Here is a 22,950-nt window from a genome sequence, read left to right on the forward strand (position 1 = left end):
TTCTCTCCTCTTCTCCTCTTCTCTCCTCTTCTCTCCTCTTCTCTCCTCATCTCCTCTTCTCTTCTATTCTCCTCTTCTCTCCTCTCCTCTTCTCATCTTCTCCTCTTCTCTTCTCATCTTCTTCTTCCTCTTCTCTTCTCCTCGTCTCCTCTCCTCTCCCCCTCTCCTCCTCCTCCTCTCCTCCTCTCCTCCTTCTCCTCGTCTCCTCTCCTCTCCCCCTCTCCTCTCCTCTCCCTTCTCCTCCTTCTCTTCTCTTCTCCCCTCCTCTCCTCTCCTCTTCTCCTCCTCCCCTCCTTCTCCTCGTCTCCTCTCCTCTCCCCCTCTCCTCTCCCCTTCTCCTCCTCCTCTCCTCCTCCCCTCCTCTCCTCTCCTCTCCTCTCCCCTTCTCCTCCTTCTCTTCTCTTCTCCCCTCCTCTCTCCTCCTCTCCTCTCCTCTCCTCTCCTCCTCTCCTCTTCTCCTCTCCTCTTCCTCCCCGTCCAGCTGTTCCTGTCCTGCCTGCTGAACCTCCAGGAGAGCGGCCTGCTGACCGAGGTGGAGCCCGCCAAGCTCTTCAGTAACATCCAGGAGATAGTGAGCCTCCACACGGCCCTGTGGAACCAGGTGATGCTCCCGGCCCTGGAGAAGGCCCGGCAGAACAGGGCGCTGCTGGACCCCACGGACCTCCACCGCGGCTTCCAGACGGTGAGGCACAGCGGAGCGCGTTCAGGCGCACACTGTCTTCGTGCGGCACGAGCGCAGTACCACCCATAGATATATATATAGAACACTAGATAGCTTACCCGCGCTGCCGGCCAATGGAGAGCGACGTCGTCGTAGGGCCGCCATCTTGCTCGAGTCAGCCTTGAGTGAGGGTGAGTGATCTGCACAGACAAAAATACTCATAACTCGCTGAAATATTGACGGATTTACAAACGGGCTGGTTTGCTATAAACATCAAAGATGTAGTTATGATACTGCATACTTATACAAATGTTTTTTTTTAAAGATGTTTTTTTTTTACAAACCGCTTGAATCATAGCCACGTTAATAATGCTTGTAATAAACCAAACCGTTTGTAAATCCGTCAATATTTCAGCGAGTTATGAGTATTTTTGTCTGTGCAGCTCACTCACTCTCACTCAAGGCTGACTCGAGCAAGATGGCGGCGGTTCAGTGACGCTGGTGACTCCGCCTTAAGCTATCTAGTGTTCTATATATATCTATGGTACCACCTACCTCAAGCCCCACCCTCTTTTCCTGATCCTCCCAATCAGTGGTGCAGTGCTGGGCAACCGCGGTCAAACGGCGTTTGGGCTTCGAAGTGCGCGCATCCTATTATTATGCAAAGTCTAGGTGATAAGTGCCTAGACTTTGCATAATAATAGGATACCGTTTGGCCTCCGCCCATATTACGACTGCAACCCCTGCTCCCAATCACAATGGCAGTTGTGATTGAAGGATCGGGAAAAGAGGGTGTGGCTTGAGGTAGGTCAATTGCATCTCTCTCTCTCTCTCTGTCTCTGTCTCTTATATTAGATTAGATTAAATTGTAGTGTCATCACGCAGCACAAGTACCGTACAACTAAGAGGTTTGGCATCCAACCAGAGTGCAAATGTAACACTCAAGTGCAACAGTGATAGACAATGTACAGGAGGTGATTAAACCTGGTATAAAATATATAAATTAGTACTACTGAGTAATAGTGCTAATCAGATGTATGTACAGAGTTGTAGTATTAATATGTACAGTGATACAGGTGAAAAAGACACTATGGTAGTAAGTCATACTGGCCAGCAGCGTAACTAGTAAGAGTAGGTAAGGGATATGTACAGATATATAGATATAGTATCTACTAGGGATGTCCGATATTATCGGCCGACCGATATTATCGGCCGATATCGGCAGTAAAATGTGATATCGGAAAATATCGGTATCGGTAAAATTTTTTTTTTTTTTTTTTTTTTTTTTTTTTAACCTTTATTTACCCAGGCAAGCAAGTAAGAACCAATTCTTATTTTATTTATTGTCAAAAGTATGCATTTTGGTTTAATTCAACAACAAGAGATATGTAATGTTAATTTTTACTTTTTTAATTATCATATTTTGCACAGATAATGCTTACATTTAGAAAGCCTTTTGAATGCATCCAGTGAAATTATTAGTTACCTGAAATTATTCCGTTTTTTTGGGGGGAAACCCTGCATATATCGGTATCGGTTGATATCGGTATCGGTATCGGTATCGAAATTAAGAGTTGGACAATATCGGAATATCGGTATCGGTAAAAAAGCCAATATCGAGCATCCCTAGTATCTACAGACATGTAAAAAGGATTATATGCAGGTATGTACAGACAGATATATATATATATATATATATATATATATATATATATATATATATATATATATATATATATATACACAGTAAGAATAAATATATAAAGATGGGCATAAACAAGATAAGATAATTTACTTTGTATGTCGTGTTTGTCTGCCAAGAATAAATGTGTGTATGAGAAACATCGACCCTTGAAGCCCGCAGGCCGTAGATATCATCAGTGATCCGTGATCCACACGGTAACGGCCCCACTAGCAAAACTAAACAAAAGCAACGGAGACATGTTTTTTTATTCTTTAGTTGATTAATTTACAAACGCAACGGGTGAATAGGAGTTTTCAATTGTATTTTGTGGCTATATAAGATATTTAAATTTATGTCGGTAATGTTCGAAAATGTAGTAGAATAAGACTTCTATATATTCTGCTTTACGGTGAGATCAAACAAAAAAAAAAATAGCGTTCCAAACTATTTGAATAATTTTGGAATCATTGTATTTGCAAGATCAGACTATTCAAGAACGCATGTGAATATATATATACCCAGCGCGTTGATGCGGTCACAAAATCACTGATTGGGGCTTTAGAATAGCTACACAGACTATCTATTTAGGCTTGCAGCGACGGTATATATAATATATGAATCTCGCAGGGCTGCTTGTAGACCCCAGTGTTTTCCGCACATGTGGATATTAATATCTCTAACACACATGCCTCTGTTTGTGTCTTGCGTGTCCAGTTTGCCTCCAGGTTCCAGCCGTACATCCGCTACTGCATGGAGGAGGAGGCCTGCATGGAGAACATGCGCTCGCTGCTGCGCGACAACGAGCACTTCAGGATCTACGTCACGGTCAGTCGCTCTGCCTGCTGCTGCCTCGAGGGCGCCCCCTGGTGCTCACAGACATGTATGGTCAAGAGGCGGCTGGGTGGCGCAGCGGTCTAAGCGCTATAGTCGTCACCAACGCGAGAGACACACTGGTATCGAATCCGGCTGTCGGCGTTGCCTCCGCGGCTTGGGGCCGGCCGTCATACTGGCTCGATTGGCAGAGTCAGCGGGAGGGAAGCCGGTGGGGTGGGGTGGTATTCTGGTCGTTGTAAAACAGCGACTCCTACAGGTCGGTCAGGGCGCCCTGCACAGCGAGGGAGGGAGATGGTGTGAGGGTAGTGTGAGCCTCCCACACGTTACACCTCGCCCAATGAGAGTCCGCCGCTGGCAGGTAAAAAAAGATGCTGCTGGCTGTCTCCTATGTCTCGGAGGAAGCATGTGATAGACTTCAGGGCTCCCTAGACCGACCAGTGGGGGGCACATGCGAGCAGCGGCCAGGAAGGGGAGGGGGGGAATTGGCATAACGACTAGAAATGGGGATGGGAGAAAAACACAGAAAAACAGGAGGAGAAAAAGTTTAAAAAAATAAAAAAAAAGACATGTACAGTATGTCAAGGGCAGGGCCTCTCTGGTGCTCACAGACATGTATGTCAAGGGCAGGGCGCCCTCTGGTGCTCACAGACATGTATGTCAAGGGCAGGGCCTCTCTGGTGCTCACAGACATGTATGTCAAGGGCAGGGCGCCCTCTGGTGCTCACAGACATGTATGTCAAGGGCAGGGCCCCTCTGGTGCTCACAGACATGTATGTCAAGGGCAGGGCCTCTCTGGTGCTCACAGACATGTATGTCAAGGGCAGGGCGCCCTCTGGTGCTCACAGACATGTATGTCAAGGGCAGGGCGCCCTCTGGTGCTCACAGACATGTATGTCAAGGGCAGGGCCTCTCTGGTGCTCACAGACATGTATGTCAAGGGCAGGGCGCCCCCCTGGTGCTCACAGACATGTATGTCAAGGGCAGGGCCCCTCTGGTGCTCACAGACATGTATGTCAAGGGCAGGGCCCCTCTGGTGCTCACAGACATGTATGTCAAGGGCAGGGCGCCCTCTGGTGCTCACAGACATGTATGTCAAGGGCAGGGCCCCTCTGGTGCTCACAGACATGTATGTCAAGGGCAGGGCGCCCTCTGGTGCTCACAGACATGTATGTCAAGGGCAGGGCGCCCTCTGGTGCTCACAGACATGTATGTCAAGGGCAGGGCCTCTCTGGTGCTCACAGACATGTATGTCAAGGGCAGGGCGCCCCCCTGGTGCTCACAGACATGTATGTCAAGGGCAGGGCCCCTCTGGTGCTCACAGACATGTATGTCAAGGGCAGGGCCCCTCTGGTGCTCACAGACATGTATGTCAAGGGCAGGGCGCCCCCTGGTGCTCACAGACATGTATGTCAAGGGCAGGGCGCCCTCTGGTGCTCACAGACATGTATGTCAAGGGCAGGGCCCCTCTGGTGCTCACAGACATGTATGTCAAGGGCAGGGCGCCCTCTGGTGCTCACAGACATGTATGTCAAGGGCAGGGCGCCCTCTGGTGCTCACAGACATGTATGTCAAGGGCAGGGCCCCTCTGGTGCTCACAGACATGTATGTCAAGGGCAGGGCCCCTCTGGTGCTCACAGACATGTATGTCAAGGGCAGGGCGCCCCCTGGCGCTCACAGACATGTATGTCAAGGGCAGGGCGCCCTCTGGTGCTCACAGACATGTATGTCAAGGGCATGGCCTCTCTGGTGCTCACAGACATGTATGTCAAGGGCATGGCCTCTCTGGTGCTCACAGACATGTATGTCAAGGGCATGGCCTCTCTGGTGCTCACAGACATGTATGTCAAGGGCATGGCCCCTCTGATCCTCACACACATGTATGTCAAGGGCAGGGCCCCTCTGATCCTCACACATGTATGTCAAGGGCAGGGCGCCCTCTGGTGCTCACAGACATGTATGTCAAGGGCATGGCGCCCTCTGGTCCTCACAGACATGTATGTCAAGGGCAGGGCGCCCTCTGGTGCTCACAGACATGTATGTCAAGGGCATGGCCTCTCTGGTGCTCACAGACATGTATGTCAAGGGCAGGGCGCCCTCTGGTGCTCACAGACATGTATGTCAAGGGCAGGGCGCCCTCTGGTGCTCACAGACATGTATGTCAAGGGCAGGGCGCCCTCTGGTGCTCACAGACATGTATGTCAAGGGCAGGGCCCCTGGTGCTCACAGACATGTATGTCAAGGGCATGTATGTCTTTTTAACCCTTTCACTGCCGCACTACCAAACGGTTAACCCTTTCACAGTGACAATACACAGAAGGTTAACCCTTTCACTGCCACACACAACTGCCACACTACAGAAGGTTAACCCTTTACTATTACACTACCGCCGGTAACCGTAAAGGGTTAACCTTCTGTAGTGTGGCAGTGAAAGGGTTAAAAGGACATTTAAATTGCGTTAAATTGAAAGAAAGTATAAAGAAGATTGAATTAATCCTGTGTGGATGAACCTAAATATCTACCGTAGATTGTATTCCCTAATCATAGAGGTTTAATGAGTGTATGAGAAAAACAGTATCCATGCCAATGACGCAGACACACACAAAAAAAAAGAAACTTTAGGAAAATGCCTACTTTTGCAGAATATCGCACTAAGTTTTCAGGGGACTTCCTGTTCAAACTAGTGAATGTCGACAGAGATCTCGGTCACAGTGTCCCTCAGATCCCACACGACGTCCCGCTGGTCTGGTCTCTTCTCCGTCCGTCGACTAAAAACACACTTCTTCGATCAATATCTGAAATGAAGAACAAAAAAATTAAATAGAAAACACCTTCTACTGGTCATGCACTCTTCCACTAAATAATCTTCCATGTCTATAATATTACTACCTACTATACTAATAATAAGTCTCTACTACTATGCACTCAAACACTGTGGCACTCAAGTTTCAACACTGTTTGATGAACATTGTTACTCAAGCTCCCTTCCTGCTGACTTGTCATAAATGAGTTGCTTTGGATAAAAGTGTTTGGGCTAAAATGACTAAATGTGAACGTCTGTCTCCCTCTAGTGGGCAGAGACCAACAAGCAGTGTAACCGTCTGAAGCTGTCCGACATGCTGGCCAAGCCTCACCAGAGGCTCACCAAGTACCCCCTGCTGCTCAAGAGCGTCCACAAGAAGACGGACGAGCCGGCGTCGCGGGACATCGTCAGCAGCATGGTGAGAGAGAGGGGACACTCTGGACGTAGTACTGCTGACGTTGGACCTTTTGAACCCTTTCACTGCCACACGACAGCCGGTTAACCCTTTCACTTCACTGTGACAATACAGAAGGTTAGCCCTTTACTATCACACAACCGACGGCGGTGCTCCATCATTAGCATCATTAGCTCCGCGGATGCGGAGCTAATGATGCTAATGATGGAGCATCGCCGTCGGTTGTGTGATAGTAAAGGGCTAACCTTCTGTCGTGTGGCAGTGAAAGGGTTAATCCTCATGGCTGATATTCATAGTATATACATTATATTCTCCAGACTGAAGTTGAATGAAAATGGGGTGTTTTTTGAGAATATAAAACAAAACAAAAAATAAAACAAAAAAATATATATATATACAAGAACATTTCATAATTATGTGATCATCAACTTGGAGTTTATGGTTCACATGCCTTGCCTAGCATTGTACACACACAGACACATACATACATACATACATACATACATACATACATACATACATACATACATACATACATGCAATATTGCCTACTGTACATAACATACACATAGGTTTTTAAGAGCAGTCACCATACAGTGTACATTGTTTGTGTCAATTAGTCCTGTGTATCGTCATGTCAGAGTGTTGTTGTAATAAGGTTATGTACATTTGTTTATGTTTTTTTGTTCATTGTCTTTGCGGTCTTTGTACTGCATGGTTATGTACATTGTTTATTGTCTTTATTGTTCATTGTCTTTGCATTGCATTGCATGTTCTTTGCATGTTTATTGTGTTCACATCAACCTGCAAAGGGACCACAGAGGGAAACGTATATATCTACAATCTGGCATGTTTACATATAAATGTTCATTAATGTGCATTGTCCCTATTTTTAAATAAATAATGGGAATAAAATGAGATGATGATATGTGTTGCATCACGCCGCCTCCCATGGAACGTCACTCTGTGTTTCGACAGCGAGGCGCTTGGATCCACGGCCTGAACTCTAGGGCTGACCTTCGAATTCTTTTTGGAATTCGAAGCTTCGGGGCCGAGATTCGATCTTAATTCGAAGCTTCGAGATCAAAAATAAAAAAAAGAATTATTATAATATATTTTTTTTTATTATTATTATTATTTGTTTTATGTTGTGGGACTTGTACAGCACTTTGTTCAACTTTGTCAGTGCTGTAAAGTGTAAGCATTTTTAAAATCTTAGACAAACAAAACCACTTTGCTTTCATGAAATATTGTAAGCCGTCATTTGAGGCTTTATAAAAGCAGCACAATGAACACAGATCCGTCGGTGCCGAGTCCGACCTCATCTTAAATAACAAACAGCATCGCTTGTTGTAGTTAACAAAGAGAGGCAGAGTTGATTTTGCACACAAAAAAAAATATCATATTTTTTTTTTTTTTAATAATCGAATTTTATTTTCATATTCGAATCCCATGCCCATCGAACGAAGCTTCGAAGTATTTAAGACGGCCCTACTACTGAACTCAGTGCGTTAAGCCGCGTCCCGTCCCGTCTCTCTCCCTCCCAGGTGGCCTCGGTGGAGGGCTTCATCAACAGCGTGGACTCCCAGATGAGGCAGCGGCAGGAGCGCCAGAAGCTGGCCACCATCTCCTCCCGCATCGAGTCGTACGAGGCGGTGGAGGGCAGCAGTGAGGAGGTGGAGAAGGTGAGCTCACGATGACGTCGTGCAGAGAGAGAGAGAGAGAGAGAGAGAGGGAGAGAGGGAGAGAGGGAGAGAGAGAGAGAGGGAGAGGCACCGGGGAATCTGGGGAACGAGCGGCACGCGAGGAAGCGTGGATGTAAACAAGAGCGAAACGAGAAGTAATTTGAGACCTATCCGGTCCTTAAAGGCCCAATCTGTGATCCAGACGTAAGCCAATGGGCTTTTATTCTCTCGTTGATTGACCCAGCTCTCCATACAAGGGACTTAACAACATTAAGACGTGCGGGGCTACCGGGAGCTTTTTTTGCTAGTATGGTCGTGAAATTGGTATTAGATTTAGCTCTTGGTATTTAAAAAGGTCTTAAACTGTCTTAAATTGAACTTGTTGAAACCGGCAGATACCCTGCCAGCTCTCGATACAAGGGACTTAACACTAAGACAAGAGGTCAATATGATTATTTTGATTGTTGGTAAAAGGTTTGTTGTCTTTGTATTGGAGTAGAATAGTCAAGTTTCAAGTTTCTTTATTAGTTGTCATACAGAAGTACAGAATACTTTTATTCAAAATGCTTCTTTCTGTTCAGTCCTACATTCTGCTGTTATGATGGGTTCAGAAAGTTCCAAAAAGCGTATTTCTCTCATCTTCCGAGAATGTCTGTGAATAATATACCACCACATGTATAATGGTCTTTATCTTTAACTCTGCGTCTCTCTCTCTCTCTCTCTCTCTCTCTCTCTCTCAGATCCTTAAGGAATACAGCTGCTTCGACCTGATGGCTCCCATGAAGGGCACGTCACCAGAGGAGACCCGAGAGCTCCACCTAGAGGCCGCGCTGAGAATGAAAGAGGGCAAAGACAGCAGGGTAAGAGGAATTCCTTCACAGATTAGTAGGGCTGACCCCTATTAGTCGAATAGTCGACTAATCTGTCGAAAGGAGCCGTAGTCGACTAGCCAACCTCTTAGTCGAATAATCTACAAACATTTAAAAAAATATTATTTAATTTTTTTTTATATTTTTTGTATCATTCTTTCCAAAAGAAAAGAGGACTAGCAGCATGGCTAACGCTAATGGCACGCATACCAGAGGCTAACTGCCTACGAAAACAGGCACAGAGGCACTGAAAGAGGATTTCACCCGTCTAATGAACACACTAGACTAGACAAATATCAAGATGTATCCATCAGTGGACCAATTGCATGCTTTTGCACAGAGGACAAGAAGCCTTCAGTCGACTCCTTCAGACATTAAGCACCCCCACAGCCCAAATGGAATGATAAAGAAAAGAAAAAAAATATTATACTTTTTTTTAATTTTTTTTACTAATAGTCGACTAACCAAATCCTTAGTCGGGGGACAGCCCTACAGATTAGATATGCAAAATGTATATTCTTATCACCGCTTATAAATCCCACGCCCCCCCCCCCCCCCCCCCCCCCCGGTATCAGACACGGCTCGCGTGTCATCAGCGCTTTTGCAATAGCTTTGCACTCGCTTCATCTCCGCGGATCACAGCTCCGTGTTTTTACATTGCAAACGTGTCACAACAACGTTCTTCTTGTGTGTCGACACGTTGTGTGTTCTTCCCGCTCAGATGGAGGTCTACTGCTTCCTGTTCACCGACCTGCTGCTCATCACCAAGCCGGTGAAGCGGCTGGAGAAGGTGAAGGTGATCCGGCAGCCGCTGCTCATGCACAACGTCATCTGCAAGGAGCTCAAAGATCCCGGTGAGTGTGTGACGGACGGACGCGGAGGAAGAAGGGAAACCACGCGGATGAGGCTCCGCTTAACGTCACGGTGACCAAATGCGTCCACGTTTTTATAGGATTCTATCACGTTTTCATAACAATAGCGAATATAACTTACCCTGCGCCGTTTTCATTGAGGTTTCTTACAAATTAACGATGTTTTATTTATTTGCCCTTTATATGCGGATGACGTTCAAATCTTAAATTGTACCATTATGTTCCCGTTTAGACGACAAACATAATGCTAACGATGCACTTTTGTTAAGATAATTGGGTGACCATTCTCGATCACTGTACTCGGGTCCCGTTAATAGTTTAACGCTGTTCAGATCTAAAGGTCTTGGGAATTGTATTAATTTTGTAGTTTTCACATTTTCACCTTTTCATTTTAAACCAATGCTGCCATCTACTGACAACAGAAAGTGTTGTGTACCTTTTTTTTTTTATCCACTTTTTCTCCCATTTTCTATATTTTTCTCCCATCCCAATTTCGTATCATCCAATCCAACCCTCCCCTGTCACGGACGCTGTTTCTTGCCTCCCACAAGCCGGCTGCAATGTGGACTAAGTCATACATAGCACAAGTCAAGTCCCCTCCGGTACTTGAGGTAACAGCAGTCGCATCTTTTCACCTGCGCAGCTCGATCTCTCAGTGGCGAGGAGTAACGCGTGGGAGGCTCACGCTGCCCCCGACACTTCCTGATTCTACTGCGCAGGCGCACCAACCGACCTGTAGGAGTCGCTGTCCACAACGCCCGATCCCCACCCATCAGTTTCCCACCCCCTAATACGGCCAATGTGTATTAGTACGGACGACCAGCTAAACTGAAAGCAAATGTGGAGCGCTGGGCTCGAACTGACGAGCCCAGCGTCTCCAGCATTTCGTGGCGAGCGCCTTGCCCACTACGCCACGTAGCCGCCTATGCGTCCACGTTTTTATAGAATTCTATAACATTATCATAACAATAGCGAATATAACTTACCCTGCGCCGTTTTCATTGAGGTTTCTTACAAATTAACAACGTTTTATTTGTCCTTTATATGCGGACGACATTCAAATCTTAAATTGTACCATTATGTTCCCGTTTAGACGACAAACATAATGCTAACGATGCACTTTTGTTAAGATAATTGGGTGACCATTCTCGATCACTGTACTCGGGTCCCGTTAATAGTTTAACGCTGTTCAGATCGCGTCAAAGAATAGACGCGTCCCAGTGACCTGTGACCTGTGCTAAAGGTCTTGGGAATTGTATTAATTTTGTAGTTTTCACATTTTCACCTTTTAATTTTAAACCAATGCTGCCATCTACTGACAACAGAAAGTGTTGTGTGAGTTATAGTATAACGTCAACTTGAGACCCGCACTTCCGTAAACACCGTCGCCCAAAACACATTCTAGAGATTCCCACTTTTTACTGGTACATAGGTTCATATCTAATAGTCTTTAGATGACTAAATATAGATGAATACTCATGAAATTTGATATATATATTCTAAAATAAGTATAATTTCACTTCATCTACCTGTCGACATGAAATTCCCAAACGCTGACGGTAAAAAAAGCCTGGATGTCGAGCAAAATGGGGCGTGACCGAATTTGGGCCCAGACAATAAGAGTGACTGAGATTGGTCTACGTTCCGTTACCCCACACAGCCACCATGCGCGCTTCCTTATGGGCTAATCTCGTCGTCGATCACAGCGCCCCCATGCGGCCTGGAGCCGGTTACATGACATGTTGTGCATAAACTCTGCACGTCCTGTAAAACCCTGCAAAGATATTCTTTCTTTTCCACACCTGCAAATTTATACTCCCATTTATTTACGCTTATTGTACTGTATGTACTACTGTACTGTATATATATGCAGGGCTTTTCAAACAAGGTGGTCGCAACTAGGGGGTGGTCTGGAGAGGGGCTGTGCTCACCCGCTTGGCAGGCAAAAGGGAGTTATTTCCTGCAACTTAAAAACATAATTTCTAACTCTCTCATGCTCTGCTAACTAACTCTCTCATGCTCTGCTAACTCTAACTCTCTCATGCTCTGCTAACTCTCTAACTCTCATGCTCTGCTAACTCTAACTCTCTCATGCTCTGCTAACTCTAACTCTCTCATGCTCTGCTAACTAACTCTCTCATGCTCTGCTAACTAACTCTCTCATGCTCTGCTAACTAACTCTCTCATGCTCTGCTAACTAACTCTCATGCTCTGCTAACTAACTCTCTAACTCTCTCATGCTCTGCTAACTCTCTAACTCTCTCATGCTCTGCTAACTAACTCTCTCATGCTCTGCTAACTAACTCTCTCATGCTCTGCTAACTCTAACTCTCTCATGCTCTGCTAACTAACTCTCATGCTCTGCTAACTAACTCTCTCATGCTCTGCTAACTAACTCTCTCATGCTCTGCTAACTCTAACTCTCTCATGCTCTGCTAACTAACTCTGTCATGCTCTGCTAACTAACTCTGTCATGCTCTGCTAACTAACTCTCTCATGCTCTGCTAACTCTAACTCTCTCATGCTCTGCTAACTCTCTAACTCTCTCATGCTCTGCTAACTCTCTAACTCTCTCATGCTCTGCTAACTCTAACTCTCTCATGCTCTGCTAACTCTCTAACTCTCTCATGCTCTGCTAACTAACTAACTCTCTCATGCTCTGCTAACTAACTCTCTCATGCTCTGCTAACTCTCTAACTCGCTCATGCTCTGCTAACTCTCTAACTCTCTCATGCTCTGCTAACTAACTCTCTCATGCTCTGCTAACTAACTAACTCTCTCATGCTCTGCTAACTAACTCTCTCATGCTCTGCTAACTCTCTAACTCGCTCATGCTCTGCTAACTCTAACTCTCTCATACTCTGCTAACTCTCTAACTCTCTCGTGCTCTGCTAACTAACTCTCTCATGCTCTGCTAACTAACTCTCTCATGCTCTGCTAACTAACTCTCTAACTCTCTCATGCTCTGCTAACTAACTCTAACTCTCTCATGCTCTGCTAACTAACTCTAACTCTCTCATGCTCTGCTAACTCTCTAACTCTCTCATGCTCTGCTAACTAACTAACTCTCTCATGCTCTGCTAACTAACTCTAACTCTCTCATGCTCTGCTAACTCTCTAACTCTCTCATGCTCTGCTAACTAACTAACTCTCTCATGCTCTGCTAACTAACTCTAACTATCTCATGCTCTGCTAACTAACTAACTCTCATGCTCTGCTAACTAACTCTAACTCTCTCATGCTCTGCTAACTCTCTAACTCTCTCATGCTCTGCTAACTAACTCTAACTCTCTCATGCTCTGCTAACTAACTCTCTAACTCTCTCATGCTCTGCTAACTCTCTAACTCTCTCATGCTCTGCTAACTAACTAACTCTCTCATGCTCTGCTAACTCTCTAACTCTCTCTGTCTCCCGTAGGCTCCTTCACTCTCATCTACCTCAACGAGTTCAAGAGTGCCGTGGCAGCCTACACGTTCCAAGCCAACAGCGCCGCCCAGGGGCGAAGCTGGATAGATGCCATCAGCAATGTTCAGGTCAGTAATCACAGTGACGACAACCTGTTCCACGATATACAGGGAGGCTCCACGCGGCCAGGTTATTGAGAAACCAAGCAATGCGAGGGGGATAATTGAGTGCATTATAGTCAGTTGCCGCACACTGTGTCAACCCGCTGTGTTCCGTTATATCGCGGCCACTCGCCAAAGACAAAACAAATATTTCCTGTTAGTCTGTTATCTTTTCGAGAGTAAAATATTAGCGCTAAGTGTCCTTTGTTCACTGACGACTTCAGCGAGATAGTCCCCTTTGTTTTATTTTTTTATTGGTCTTTTTCCCCCTCCATTTTCCTCCGATTTTTCTCCCATCCCAATGTTAGTCGTTATGCCAATTCCCAGTCCCTTCCTGGTCGCTGCGCACTTACCCCCCACAGTCAGATCATCTGGGAGAGTGGAGGCTACCACGTGCTTCCTCCGACACACGTCCAGCCAATCACCGCTTCTTTTCACCTGGCAGCGCGGATTCTCATCGAGAGGGCGTAGCGTGTGGAAGGATCACACTACCCCCCTTAGATCCTATCCGCGCTTAGCAGGCGCCCCGACCGAACTGTAGGAGTCGCTGTTTACAACGACCCGGACCCACCCCGCCAGCTTCTCCCACCCTCTAATACAGCCAATTGTATTAGTGTGAACGGCCAGCCAAGCTGGTGACAACCCCGGAGCTGTGAGCTGGATTCGAACAGGCGAATCCAGCTCACAGCTCCGGGGTTGGTGACGAACGCAATCTCCGCTCGGCCACCTAACCGCCCACTAGATAGTCCCCTTTGTAACAACTCGGCTTCCTCTGCAATTAACCAGTGGCCCTCCGGCCAATCAGAAACGTGTATTCCACCGTGATACAAGAGTGTAAACAAACGCTCCCTTCTCCGTTGAATACTGTGATAACATTCACCGCTTGTTTTTTAGAGTCTAGTAGTGTAGTTCTGTACTGAATGTATTGTGAATGTCTTCTCTCTGCGTTAGGGCTGCACGATTAATCGATTTTAAATCGAAATCGCGATTTGGAAATGATGCAATTATCAAATGGCAAAAACAAAAAAATAAATCGCACTTTTTTTTTTACTTTCTTTTTTAAAATGTGTTTAACCAGGAAGTCCCATTGAGATACAAGATGGGTTTGGGAGAGGGAGGTAAGGGGTTTTAGATTGTGTGTTGTGAAGTTTAGACTTCAGAGAGGGAGAGTAAAGTACAGAAAAAAAGGTACCGTTGGGTACCGGTATCGATTCCCAGGTAAAAAAAGAAACATTTCCAGGCTCGGTGTCCCGAACAGACCCACAGTTCTGTACTGAATATCTTCTCTCTCTCTGTGTTCTTCTTCTCCAGAACCAGCTCCAGAGGCTCCGGACCGAGGAGGTTCTCCGCCAGCAGATCAGCCTGAAGAGACGTCTGGCGGGCGAGGAAGAGGAGGAGGAGGAAGATGAGAGCAGCAACTCCACCGCCAGCTCGCCGGGCCCGGTGCACAGAGAGCAGCAGAACACCAGGTGGGAACAACGCACAGAACAACGCAGAACAACACGCACAACAGATCCACAAAAAATGGATTGCACGGTGCTAGTTGCACCCTTACTTACAACTCACGATGAATTGAAAATGGGGGACCCTGATGTAAACGAGACGAAAGTCTTTCTCTGGTCTGCATCCCCTTAACACTTGTGTGTATTGAGCCGTACTGTATTGTACCCATTCTGCAATCTGTTAATTACAATTTTCATTCAATCAATCAATCTGCGCGGTGATTGATTGAATGAACATTTTATTTTGACTAAATTGTAATGAACCAAATGAGAATATCAATAAAAAAAATTTTTATCTTTGACTGTGAATAACACCACCGTGCTCAAATTGACCAGACCTGAAAAATCTAAGCTAATTAATAGATGGAAGATGATTAAACAGAAGGTTTTGTAGATACAGTACTGACTTCTGCCATCCGGGACACATGCCATTTGAAATATGATTATTATAGAATATAGAATATCAGGCCTAAAATGGTTATGCGATTAAAATGTGATTAATTAGATAAATTAATTACAAATCCTGTCATTAATTAGATACATTTTTTGAATCGCCTGACAGACACTAGTAATACTTTTTTAGTCTTTCTTTCTTTGTAAATGACAACTCCCTGTGGCCTCTGTCTGTCCCCCAGTCAGTCGGACGGTTCCACCGAGACCCTGTCGGTGATGGACATCGACGGGCCGGCGGACCACCTGGACACCCCGACCCCCAGCACGGACCCCGGGGGCCCCCCCGGCCTGCTGACCCCCGCCCCCTCCCCCGGCAGGGTCCAGCAGATCCAGCGGGCCGACTCCACGGAGCCCCGGGACCCCGACTCCACCGACCCCGGCGCTGACCCTGTGGAGGAGGGGGAGGCCGGGGGGGTGCAGGAGGAGGAGGGAGCGGAGCTGGACTCTCAGTGCCGCTCGCTCTCCATGGACAGCGCCTACGGTACCCTCTCCCCGGAGTCCCTCCTGACGGAGCTGCGGTCACGGCACGGCCACAGCGAGGGGGAGGACACGGAGGAGGAGGAGGAGGAGGAGGTGGAGGAGGAGGGGGAGAGAGACGCACGGGAGCGGGAGGAGGGCAAGGAGGGAGGGGAGAGAGACGAGAGGGAGGAGGGGAAGGAGGGAGGGGAGAGAGACGAGAGGGAGGAGGGGAAGGAGGGAGGGGAGAGAGACGCACGGGAGGCGGATCGGGAGGAGGGGAGGGAGGAAGCGATGGAGGAGGAGGAGGAGGAGGACTCTGCGTCGCTGGGCTCCCAGCTGTCTGTGGTCCAGTCGTCGTCCAAACCTCGCCGACGGCCCCCCGTCCAGCCGCGGCTCCGCAGCCTCCAGAAGTTCTCCTCCCTGTGCCTGTCGCGCTCCGAGGACAACCTGCTGCAGCGGCTCTACGGCCACGCGCCCGCCTCCCCGCGTCCCGGCTCCTCCGAGCCTCGGCACCGATCGAAGCGTGGCGGCGGGGAGAAGAAGGGCGCCGCCGCCACCGCCGATGCCTCCGCCGCCTACCTGGCGCACAGCAAGAGCCTGTCGGAGCTCGGGCGGAGCTGCGCCGAGCTGTTCTCCAGCGACGTGGACCGCTGCTCCGACGACAGCCTGGACGCCGCCCCCCTCCTCCTCTCGTCGGACAGGCCGCGCGGCGGGCCCCCGTCGTCGTCGAGGAGGAGGAGGAAGGCCGGGGGGCGGGCGCGGAAGAAACCCCCCGCGGCGGAGGAGGCCGGTGGCGGCGGCTCCGACGGAGAGACGACGACGGCGCCCCCCCCTGCCTCTCCGGAGGAGGAGGAGGAGGAGGAGGAGGAGGAGGAGGAGGAGAAGACGGGAGCGGGGGGGGAGGAGGAGTCGCCCGGGAGGAGCAGGAAGTCTCCGGCGACGCGGAAGCAGCACAAGAAGCTGACGGTGGCTCAGCTCTACAGGATACGCACCACGCTGGTCCTCAACTCCACGCTCACGGCATCGTAAGTCTCACGCGCCGCCGCGTTTTTTTCGTTTATTTGTCACATCTGATCAGTGATGCATAGTGGGTAAAATAAAAGGCATGTAAACTAGGGATGCTCGATATTGGCTTTTTTTACCTATACCGATATTGTCCAACTCTTAATTTCCGATACCGATATCAACCGATACCTATATATGCAGGGTTTCCCCCCCAAAAAATGGAATAACTTCAGGTAATTAACATTACATATCTCTTGTTGTGGAATTAACACAACATTATGCATACTTTTGACAATAAATAAAATCAGAATTTGTTCTTACTTGCTTGCCTGGGTAAATAAAGGTTATAGAAATGTAAAAAAATAAAAAATAAAATAAAGAAATTTGAAAAAAAAAATTAAAACCGATACCGATATTTTCCGATATCACATTTTAATGCCGATATCGGCCGATAATATCGGACATCCCTAATGTAAACCATAAACTCCCAAGTTGATGATCACGACATCTTCATTCAACTTCAGTCTGGACAATATCATCTATACTGTGTATATAATATTCAAGTTCAAGTTTTGTTTTATTTGTCACATGTACATTACAGTGAAATGTAAAAAAGAAAAAGTCTAAAGACCTAACAGTACACTATACATACAAAATACACAATATACAAAACTACAAGTACAAAATGCAACAAATGCAAAAATGAGGTCGAGATGTAGTGCAAATCTTTCAGTGATAAATAGATAAAATACGGCGTAGTGTTAAAAAGTGTCTAATGTTTTAAGGTGAGTGTGTGCATGTAGAATGGACGACTGTTATTAATAAGCAGCACCGTTCAGTTTAGTTCACTTGAGGTAAGAAAAAAAGAAAACACAAGATTAAAATATGAACCGTGTCTTTTCCGAGGATAACCACAATTATTCACACGTGTGTTTTATTCAGACTTCATGTTCAACAACTTAGCTAGCCGTCAGTCAGTGTTGTTGTTCGAGTCACTAAATCTCGAGGTCGAGTCTCGAGTCCCCAGTGTTCGAGTCCAAGTCCGAGTCACCAAAGAAGAGCCGGAGTCGAGTCCCCGTTACCCTAGTCCAAGTCCGAGTCCAAGTCATCGAGGTTGAGTCACCTCCGCTCTGGCAGTCAAAGAGCCGACATACAAATAACAAAAGGTCTACATTAAAGGGGAACTATCTTATAAATGGCCTTTTTCAGTGTTTAGCATTGTTTCCTAGCTATGTGGACTTATATTAATATGATCTATGTCTCTAATTCTCATATTGGCGCATTCTTCCAATTCTCCTCTCACAATATTCACCCTCACTGAACTGAGTCATCTGAAAATGTGCTGATTTGTGATGTCAGAGAGACTCAGCTGCATGATAATGTTCAGGCGGTGGTTCAGGTTTACCATTGTGGTTGGAGCCCAGGCTCAAAACGGCTTAAGATCTTGAGGTAGAAAAATGCTGTTTTTGAAGACTTGATTAGAAATACAAAACAATTAATTAAAAAAAATATATAATTACAGAGATGTTCCATAAACTCACAGGAATTGTGTAAAAGTGCCCAAATAGTGAAAGAAATAGTCAAATAGTTCCCCTTTAAACATAAATGACACAGCGGTCACCATTGCAATGGGAGTTTATTTACCTTGTGACACAATAGCCAAACAAATGTATTGTATAACTGTATTTATCAATTAACTTAATTGATTAAGTCCGAGTCTGCACCTTCCGAGACCGAATGCAGTAAATTTTTATTTTTATTTTATTGATCCTTTATTTATCCAGGAATGTCCCATTGAGATACAAGATCTCTTCTTCCAGGGAGTCCTGACCAACACGACGGCACACAACAAGTTTCAACGTAAAAACAAGGGCATTAAACAAAAAACATACAAATAAAATATAAATACAGAAGGCCACTTGTGCAGTGGCAAGGAGCATAATCACATCAGCAATAGCATCGGGTAAAACAGTTACATGTTTCGTGAAGGGCTAATCGTAGCAGACCTTTAAAAGCATTCACAGTAGGAAGTGCCTCTTCTAGACAAAGTTTTACTTGCAGCGTATTCCATAAAGCTCGAAGTCCAAAGCTCAAAAAAGCTCGAGTCCAGGTCCGAGTCATCGGTGCTCAAGTCCCAAGTCGAGTCACGAGTCCTTCCTGATGATCAGTCCAGGACCCGGACTCGAGTCCACTACACCACTGGCTGTACTGATGCAGGATTTGTTCCTCGCTGTAACCGTCTCGTTGACTAAAGCTCTTTCTCCTCTCTGTTCCCCCCCCCCCCACAGGGAGGTGTAACCGCCCGCCCCGGCAGCCCCGCTAACCAGCGGCTATCGGCCGCGATGAGGGAACCACACTTGTTTTTTTGCGTCTGCGTGGAGGAGGGACTGAATTCCTTGTGACACAAAATGCACTCTCTCCACCAGCTGCCCCCCCCCCCTCTCTCCCTGCCGCCCCGTTGCCTTCTTCTGGGAGACACTGTCCGCGGGGGCGCACCGCTTTTTATTTTAGCGATTTGGGACAAAAAAAACAATCCTTTCTTTGCCGTTGCATTGGTTTCAGTTTGTGTTGTTGTTTTGTTTCTTTTGTGCACGGCGGGGGGGGGGAGAGAGAGAGAGGCAGCGGGGGCGACAACTGCTTGCACTTTGCAACGGAAGTAGCATGAAAAGGGACCTTTGGGCCCTTGGACCAGCGCGTGGGGTTGGGGTTTGGGGGGGGGTGGTTGGTTGGCGACCCCCCCCCCCCCCCCCCCCGGCCCCCTGATGAGAGGAGGCGGACGTGGAGTAAGGGGGGGGTGGCACCCCAGGTCCTAACGTCACCTCTTGCTATGGACCGATGAAGAGGAGGGACCGAGGAGAGGAAGGCCACGTGGCTCCAAGCACTCTCTCTGAGGAGGAGGAGGAGGAGGAGGAGAGGGAGACAGAGACAGAGAGTCACCAGGAGAGGGAGACAGAGACAGAGACGGAGACACCAGGTCTGACCAAACCCCCCCCCCCTCCCCCCTGTAGACTCCGAGACGCAGAGGACACCCGAGTATTCGTACTACTCCTGGTTTGCTTCGAGAGAGAGAGAGAGAGAGAGAGAGAGAGAGAGAGAGAAAAAAAATTACAAATAAATATTGCACAGTATCTTTTTGTTAAATATAAAATAATCACTATGGGGATGAATTTACATTGACAGTTACACAATGAATTTGAATTTATTGTTTTGCTGTTGGCGTCTGCTTGTGTGTGTGTGTGTGTGTGTGTGTGAGAGTGTGAGTGTGCATTTTCTTTTCTTGTGCGAGAGTGCACGCGAGAGTGTCGTCTGTGTGACTGGCGTGTGACTGGCGTGTGTCTGGCGTGTGATTATGATACACGGTCCTTAATTCCTGACTGAACCAAACTCCTACGTCCTCGTCCTGTGAATGATGTGCCGACGCGCCGCCCAAAGAGGGGGAGGAGCTCCCGTGCAACACTAGCCGCCAGTAGATTTCAATCGGATAAAACAAGCGCACCCAAAGACGTCGTTTGTCTGAGTGACCCGGGAACCCCGCGCCGCGAACGAGACGCGACCCACATGGTTGGTCCTTCCATAGGCGCAGATTTGGGGGGGTGGGGTGAGCGTGTCCCCCTCAATATTGAGAAGAGGTCAATTTGTCCCCCTCAAAGAATATATATATATATAGAATGCCTGGGAGCCTCACTGCATTATATTCCATTATATTAGTGTCAGCGGGGGGGGGTCCCTGAAGGTGGTCTTCTCCTTTACATAAATAAAGACATTTCCAGCATGGATTGATGCAGAGGAGTGCACCAGAAAGCAGGAAGTGATGCGTTTGTTGCTCAGAATCTCCTGGAGGAGCCCCCCCCCCCCCCCCCCCTCCCCCCCCTAATGTTGAAACCACACACACACCTGCGCCGCTGGTTCTAACGATACGGAGCACCGGGGGAGGAAAATGTCCACGTTTTTCAAAAACCAGAACACTGTAAATGATGGAAGCTACTTCTTGGCTGTTTTTCGTCTGCCGTTGGACTAAAGGCTTCCTGGTAGGAGGAGCAGAGAAGAGAGAGAGAGAGAGAGAGAGGGAGGGAGGGAGAGAGAGAGGGAGGGAAGAGAGACTCTTGAGTTGACTGAATATGGGTGATGATGATTAAAGTGGTCTTGAGGTATTTTCTGCACTAAAGTAGACTACGGCGTGCACTCGCCCCCCCCCCCGCCCCCCCCCCCCCCCCCCCCGCCCCCCTTCCCCCCAGAAGCCTAAAGGTAACAAAGCCCGATCGCTCACACAAAATGCACAAGTTAAAGGTGGTGTAAGTGGCCGTTCTATAAAGTAAACTTGGTCAAAAGGAGAGAAAAAAAAAGAGAGAAAATAAGACTTACACTTAAGCATCCACGTCTCGGAGCACATTTTGAGATATTTGTATTTCTAGTGTTTTATTTCTTTATGACAAATAACAGCAATAAGAGATTGAACAGCGGTTTGGGGTTCGATAATCTGTGTGGCGGGAGAATCTGCCAGAGTGTTTTTGTCGTCGTCGTTGATGTTGTTGATCAACTTTCTCCACATTAGGCTAATAGGAAGCATCGTCATGGCGACCAGCGTTTATTATTAACATGTTCACACTGAACCTCCTGGGTTTTCCCTCCTTTTTATTTTTTTTCCTTTTCCTCAGCTCAACGATTTAACTTCCATGTTTATAACCTTCTTCTTCCAAATGTTGCGAAACCAAATAGGTTAACATTGTTTACTTTTTTTAGTTTTTTGTTTTTGTGTGTAATATTTATTAAGCCTGCTATGTTTTATATATAAGATATTGTTTATATTGTTTTTGTTTTCAAGATTTGTAAATTCTTTGTTCGGTGTAGTCTTAATAATTTGTTTTTCCCCCCCCTTCCCTGTCAGGCCTAAATGTGCTTCGAACCAAAATCATTTGTTCTCCCTGTCAGGAATGTCTCTAAAGTGTCTTACAAAATTAAAAAAAAACCAACATAAAATATTTTGTAATTGTTCTTGTAATGTTTTTTAATCCATTTTAACCCCTTGTGTGGCTGCGGGACCCCTTTCAATGTTTACTAAAAGATAAATGATACCATTCATTGTTTTAACCTGAGACTCATTGGCTTTGGATAATTTCCTGTGAAGAACATAGAACACATTTTCATTAACCCTTTCACTGCCGCACTACCAAAACGGTTAACCCTTTTCACTGCGACAATACACAGAAGGTTAACCCTTTCACTGATGCACTACCAAAACGGTTAACCCTTTCACTGCGACAATACACAGAAGGTTAACCCTTTCACTGCCACACAACAGCCGGCGACCGTCGGTTGTGTGATAGTAAAGGGTTAACCTTCTGTCGCGTGGCAGTGAAAGGGTTGCGTGCAGACCGTGCCCCCCCCCCCCCTCTACAGTATATTACATTGTGTGGTGTTCAGGTCTCCAAAGTGTGTCAATTGTAGGTGAAAACAAGTAAACATGATAAAAATGAAACAAAAGGGTTCACTGTGTTCCTTCACTGTCTGCCTCCACCTTGTTTTATTCATATTTTTAAGATAAACATGATTTATTCCATTCACGTGTTGATTATAATTATTATTTTCTTTTTTACAAGCATCAAGTGGTATATAAAATGAATAGCACTTGTATTGATAAATGTGATCTAGCAGAGGTAAATTGCCAATATTAACCATATATGCTGTTTATATTGCTTGTAATTGAGATAAAGTTAACATCTGTTATGTACTATTTTTACATCAATTGTTATGGCTTTGTTTTAAAATCCCAATAATGTTGTGGGTCCACCGAATATTGGGTGAGTAACAAAAACGCGAACACCAAACAAGGGTTCAAATGATTACTTTTAGAGAGAGAGAGAGAGAGAGAGAGAGAGAGAGAGAGAGAGACAGAGAGGGAGACAGAGAGACAGAGAGAGAGAGAGAGAGAGAGAGACTGTATGGGGGCTGGGGGGGTTGCCAACTTGCCATCACATTAAAACCTTGTCTGGCCATGCGACTGTCATTTGTCTCATGCCGTTCCCACGGACGGCCTGCAGGTGGCGACAGAGTAGTGGCTGTGAGGACGGTGAGGAGTTTTCACTAAACCTGTTTACGTTGATATTAGGAAATGAGAACCGTGTTTACCCCCCTGCTGCCTGCCAG

General features: G+C 46.7%; 1 protein-coding gene across 1 annotated transcript in view; it reads left to right on the forward strand.

Moving 5' to 3' along the window:
• plekhg5b (pleckstrin homology domain containing, family G (with RhoGef domain) member 5b) overlaps positions 1 to 16,838 on the forward strand; it is a gene marked incomplete at its 5' end in the record, with an annotated part of 26,804 nt that extends 9,966 nt beyond the window's left edge. The window contains 10 exons of the mRNA XM_084313324.1: positions 482 to 682; positions 3,060 to 3,170; positions 6,248 to 6,397; positions 7,942 to 8,079; positions 8,820 to 8,939; positions 9,670 to 9,802; positions 13,239 to 13,354; positions 14,699 to 14,856; positions 15,525 to 15,915; positions 16,036 to 16,838. Coding sequence (XP_084169450.1) covers positions 482 to 682; positions 3,060 to 3,170; positions 6,248 to 6,397; positions 7,942 to 8,079; positions 8,820 to 8,939; positions 9,670 to 9,802; positions 13,239 to 13,354; positions 14,699 to 14,856; positions 15,525 to 15,915; positions 16,036 to 16,830 — 2,313 coding nt within the window. The 3' untranslated portion in view covers positions 16,831 to 16,838. The remainder of the gene's footprint in view (positions 1 to 481; positions 683 to 3,059; positions 3,171 to 6,247; positions 6,398 to 7,941; positions 8,080 to 8,819; positions 8,940 to 9,669; positions 9,803 to 13,238; positions 13,355 to 14,698; positions 14,857 to 15,524; positions 15,916 to 16,035) is intronic.
• Positions 16,839 to 22,950: the final 6,112 nt, after the last annotated feature.

The sequence above is a fragment of the Notolepis coatsorum genome (assembly GCF_963971535.1).
Source record: "Notolepis coatsorum genome assembly, chromosome: 4".
NCBI lineage: Eukaryota > Metazoa > Chordata > Actinopteri > Aulopiformes > Paralepididae > Notolepis > Notolepis coatsorum.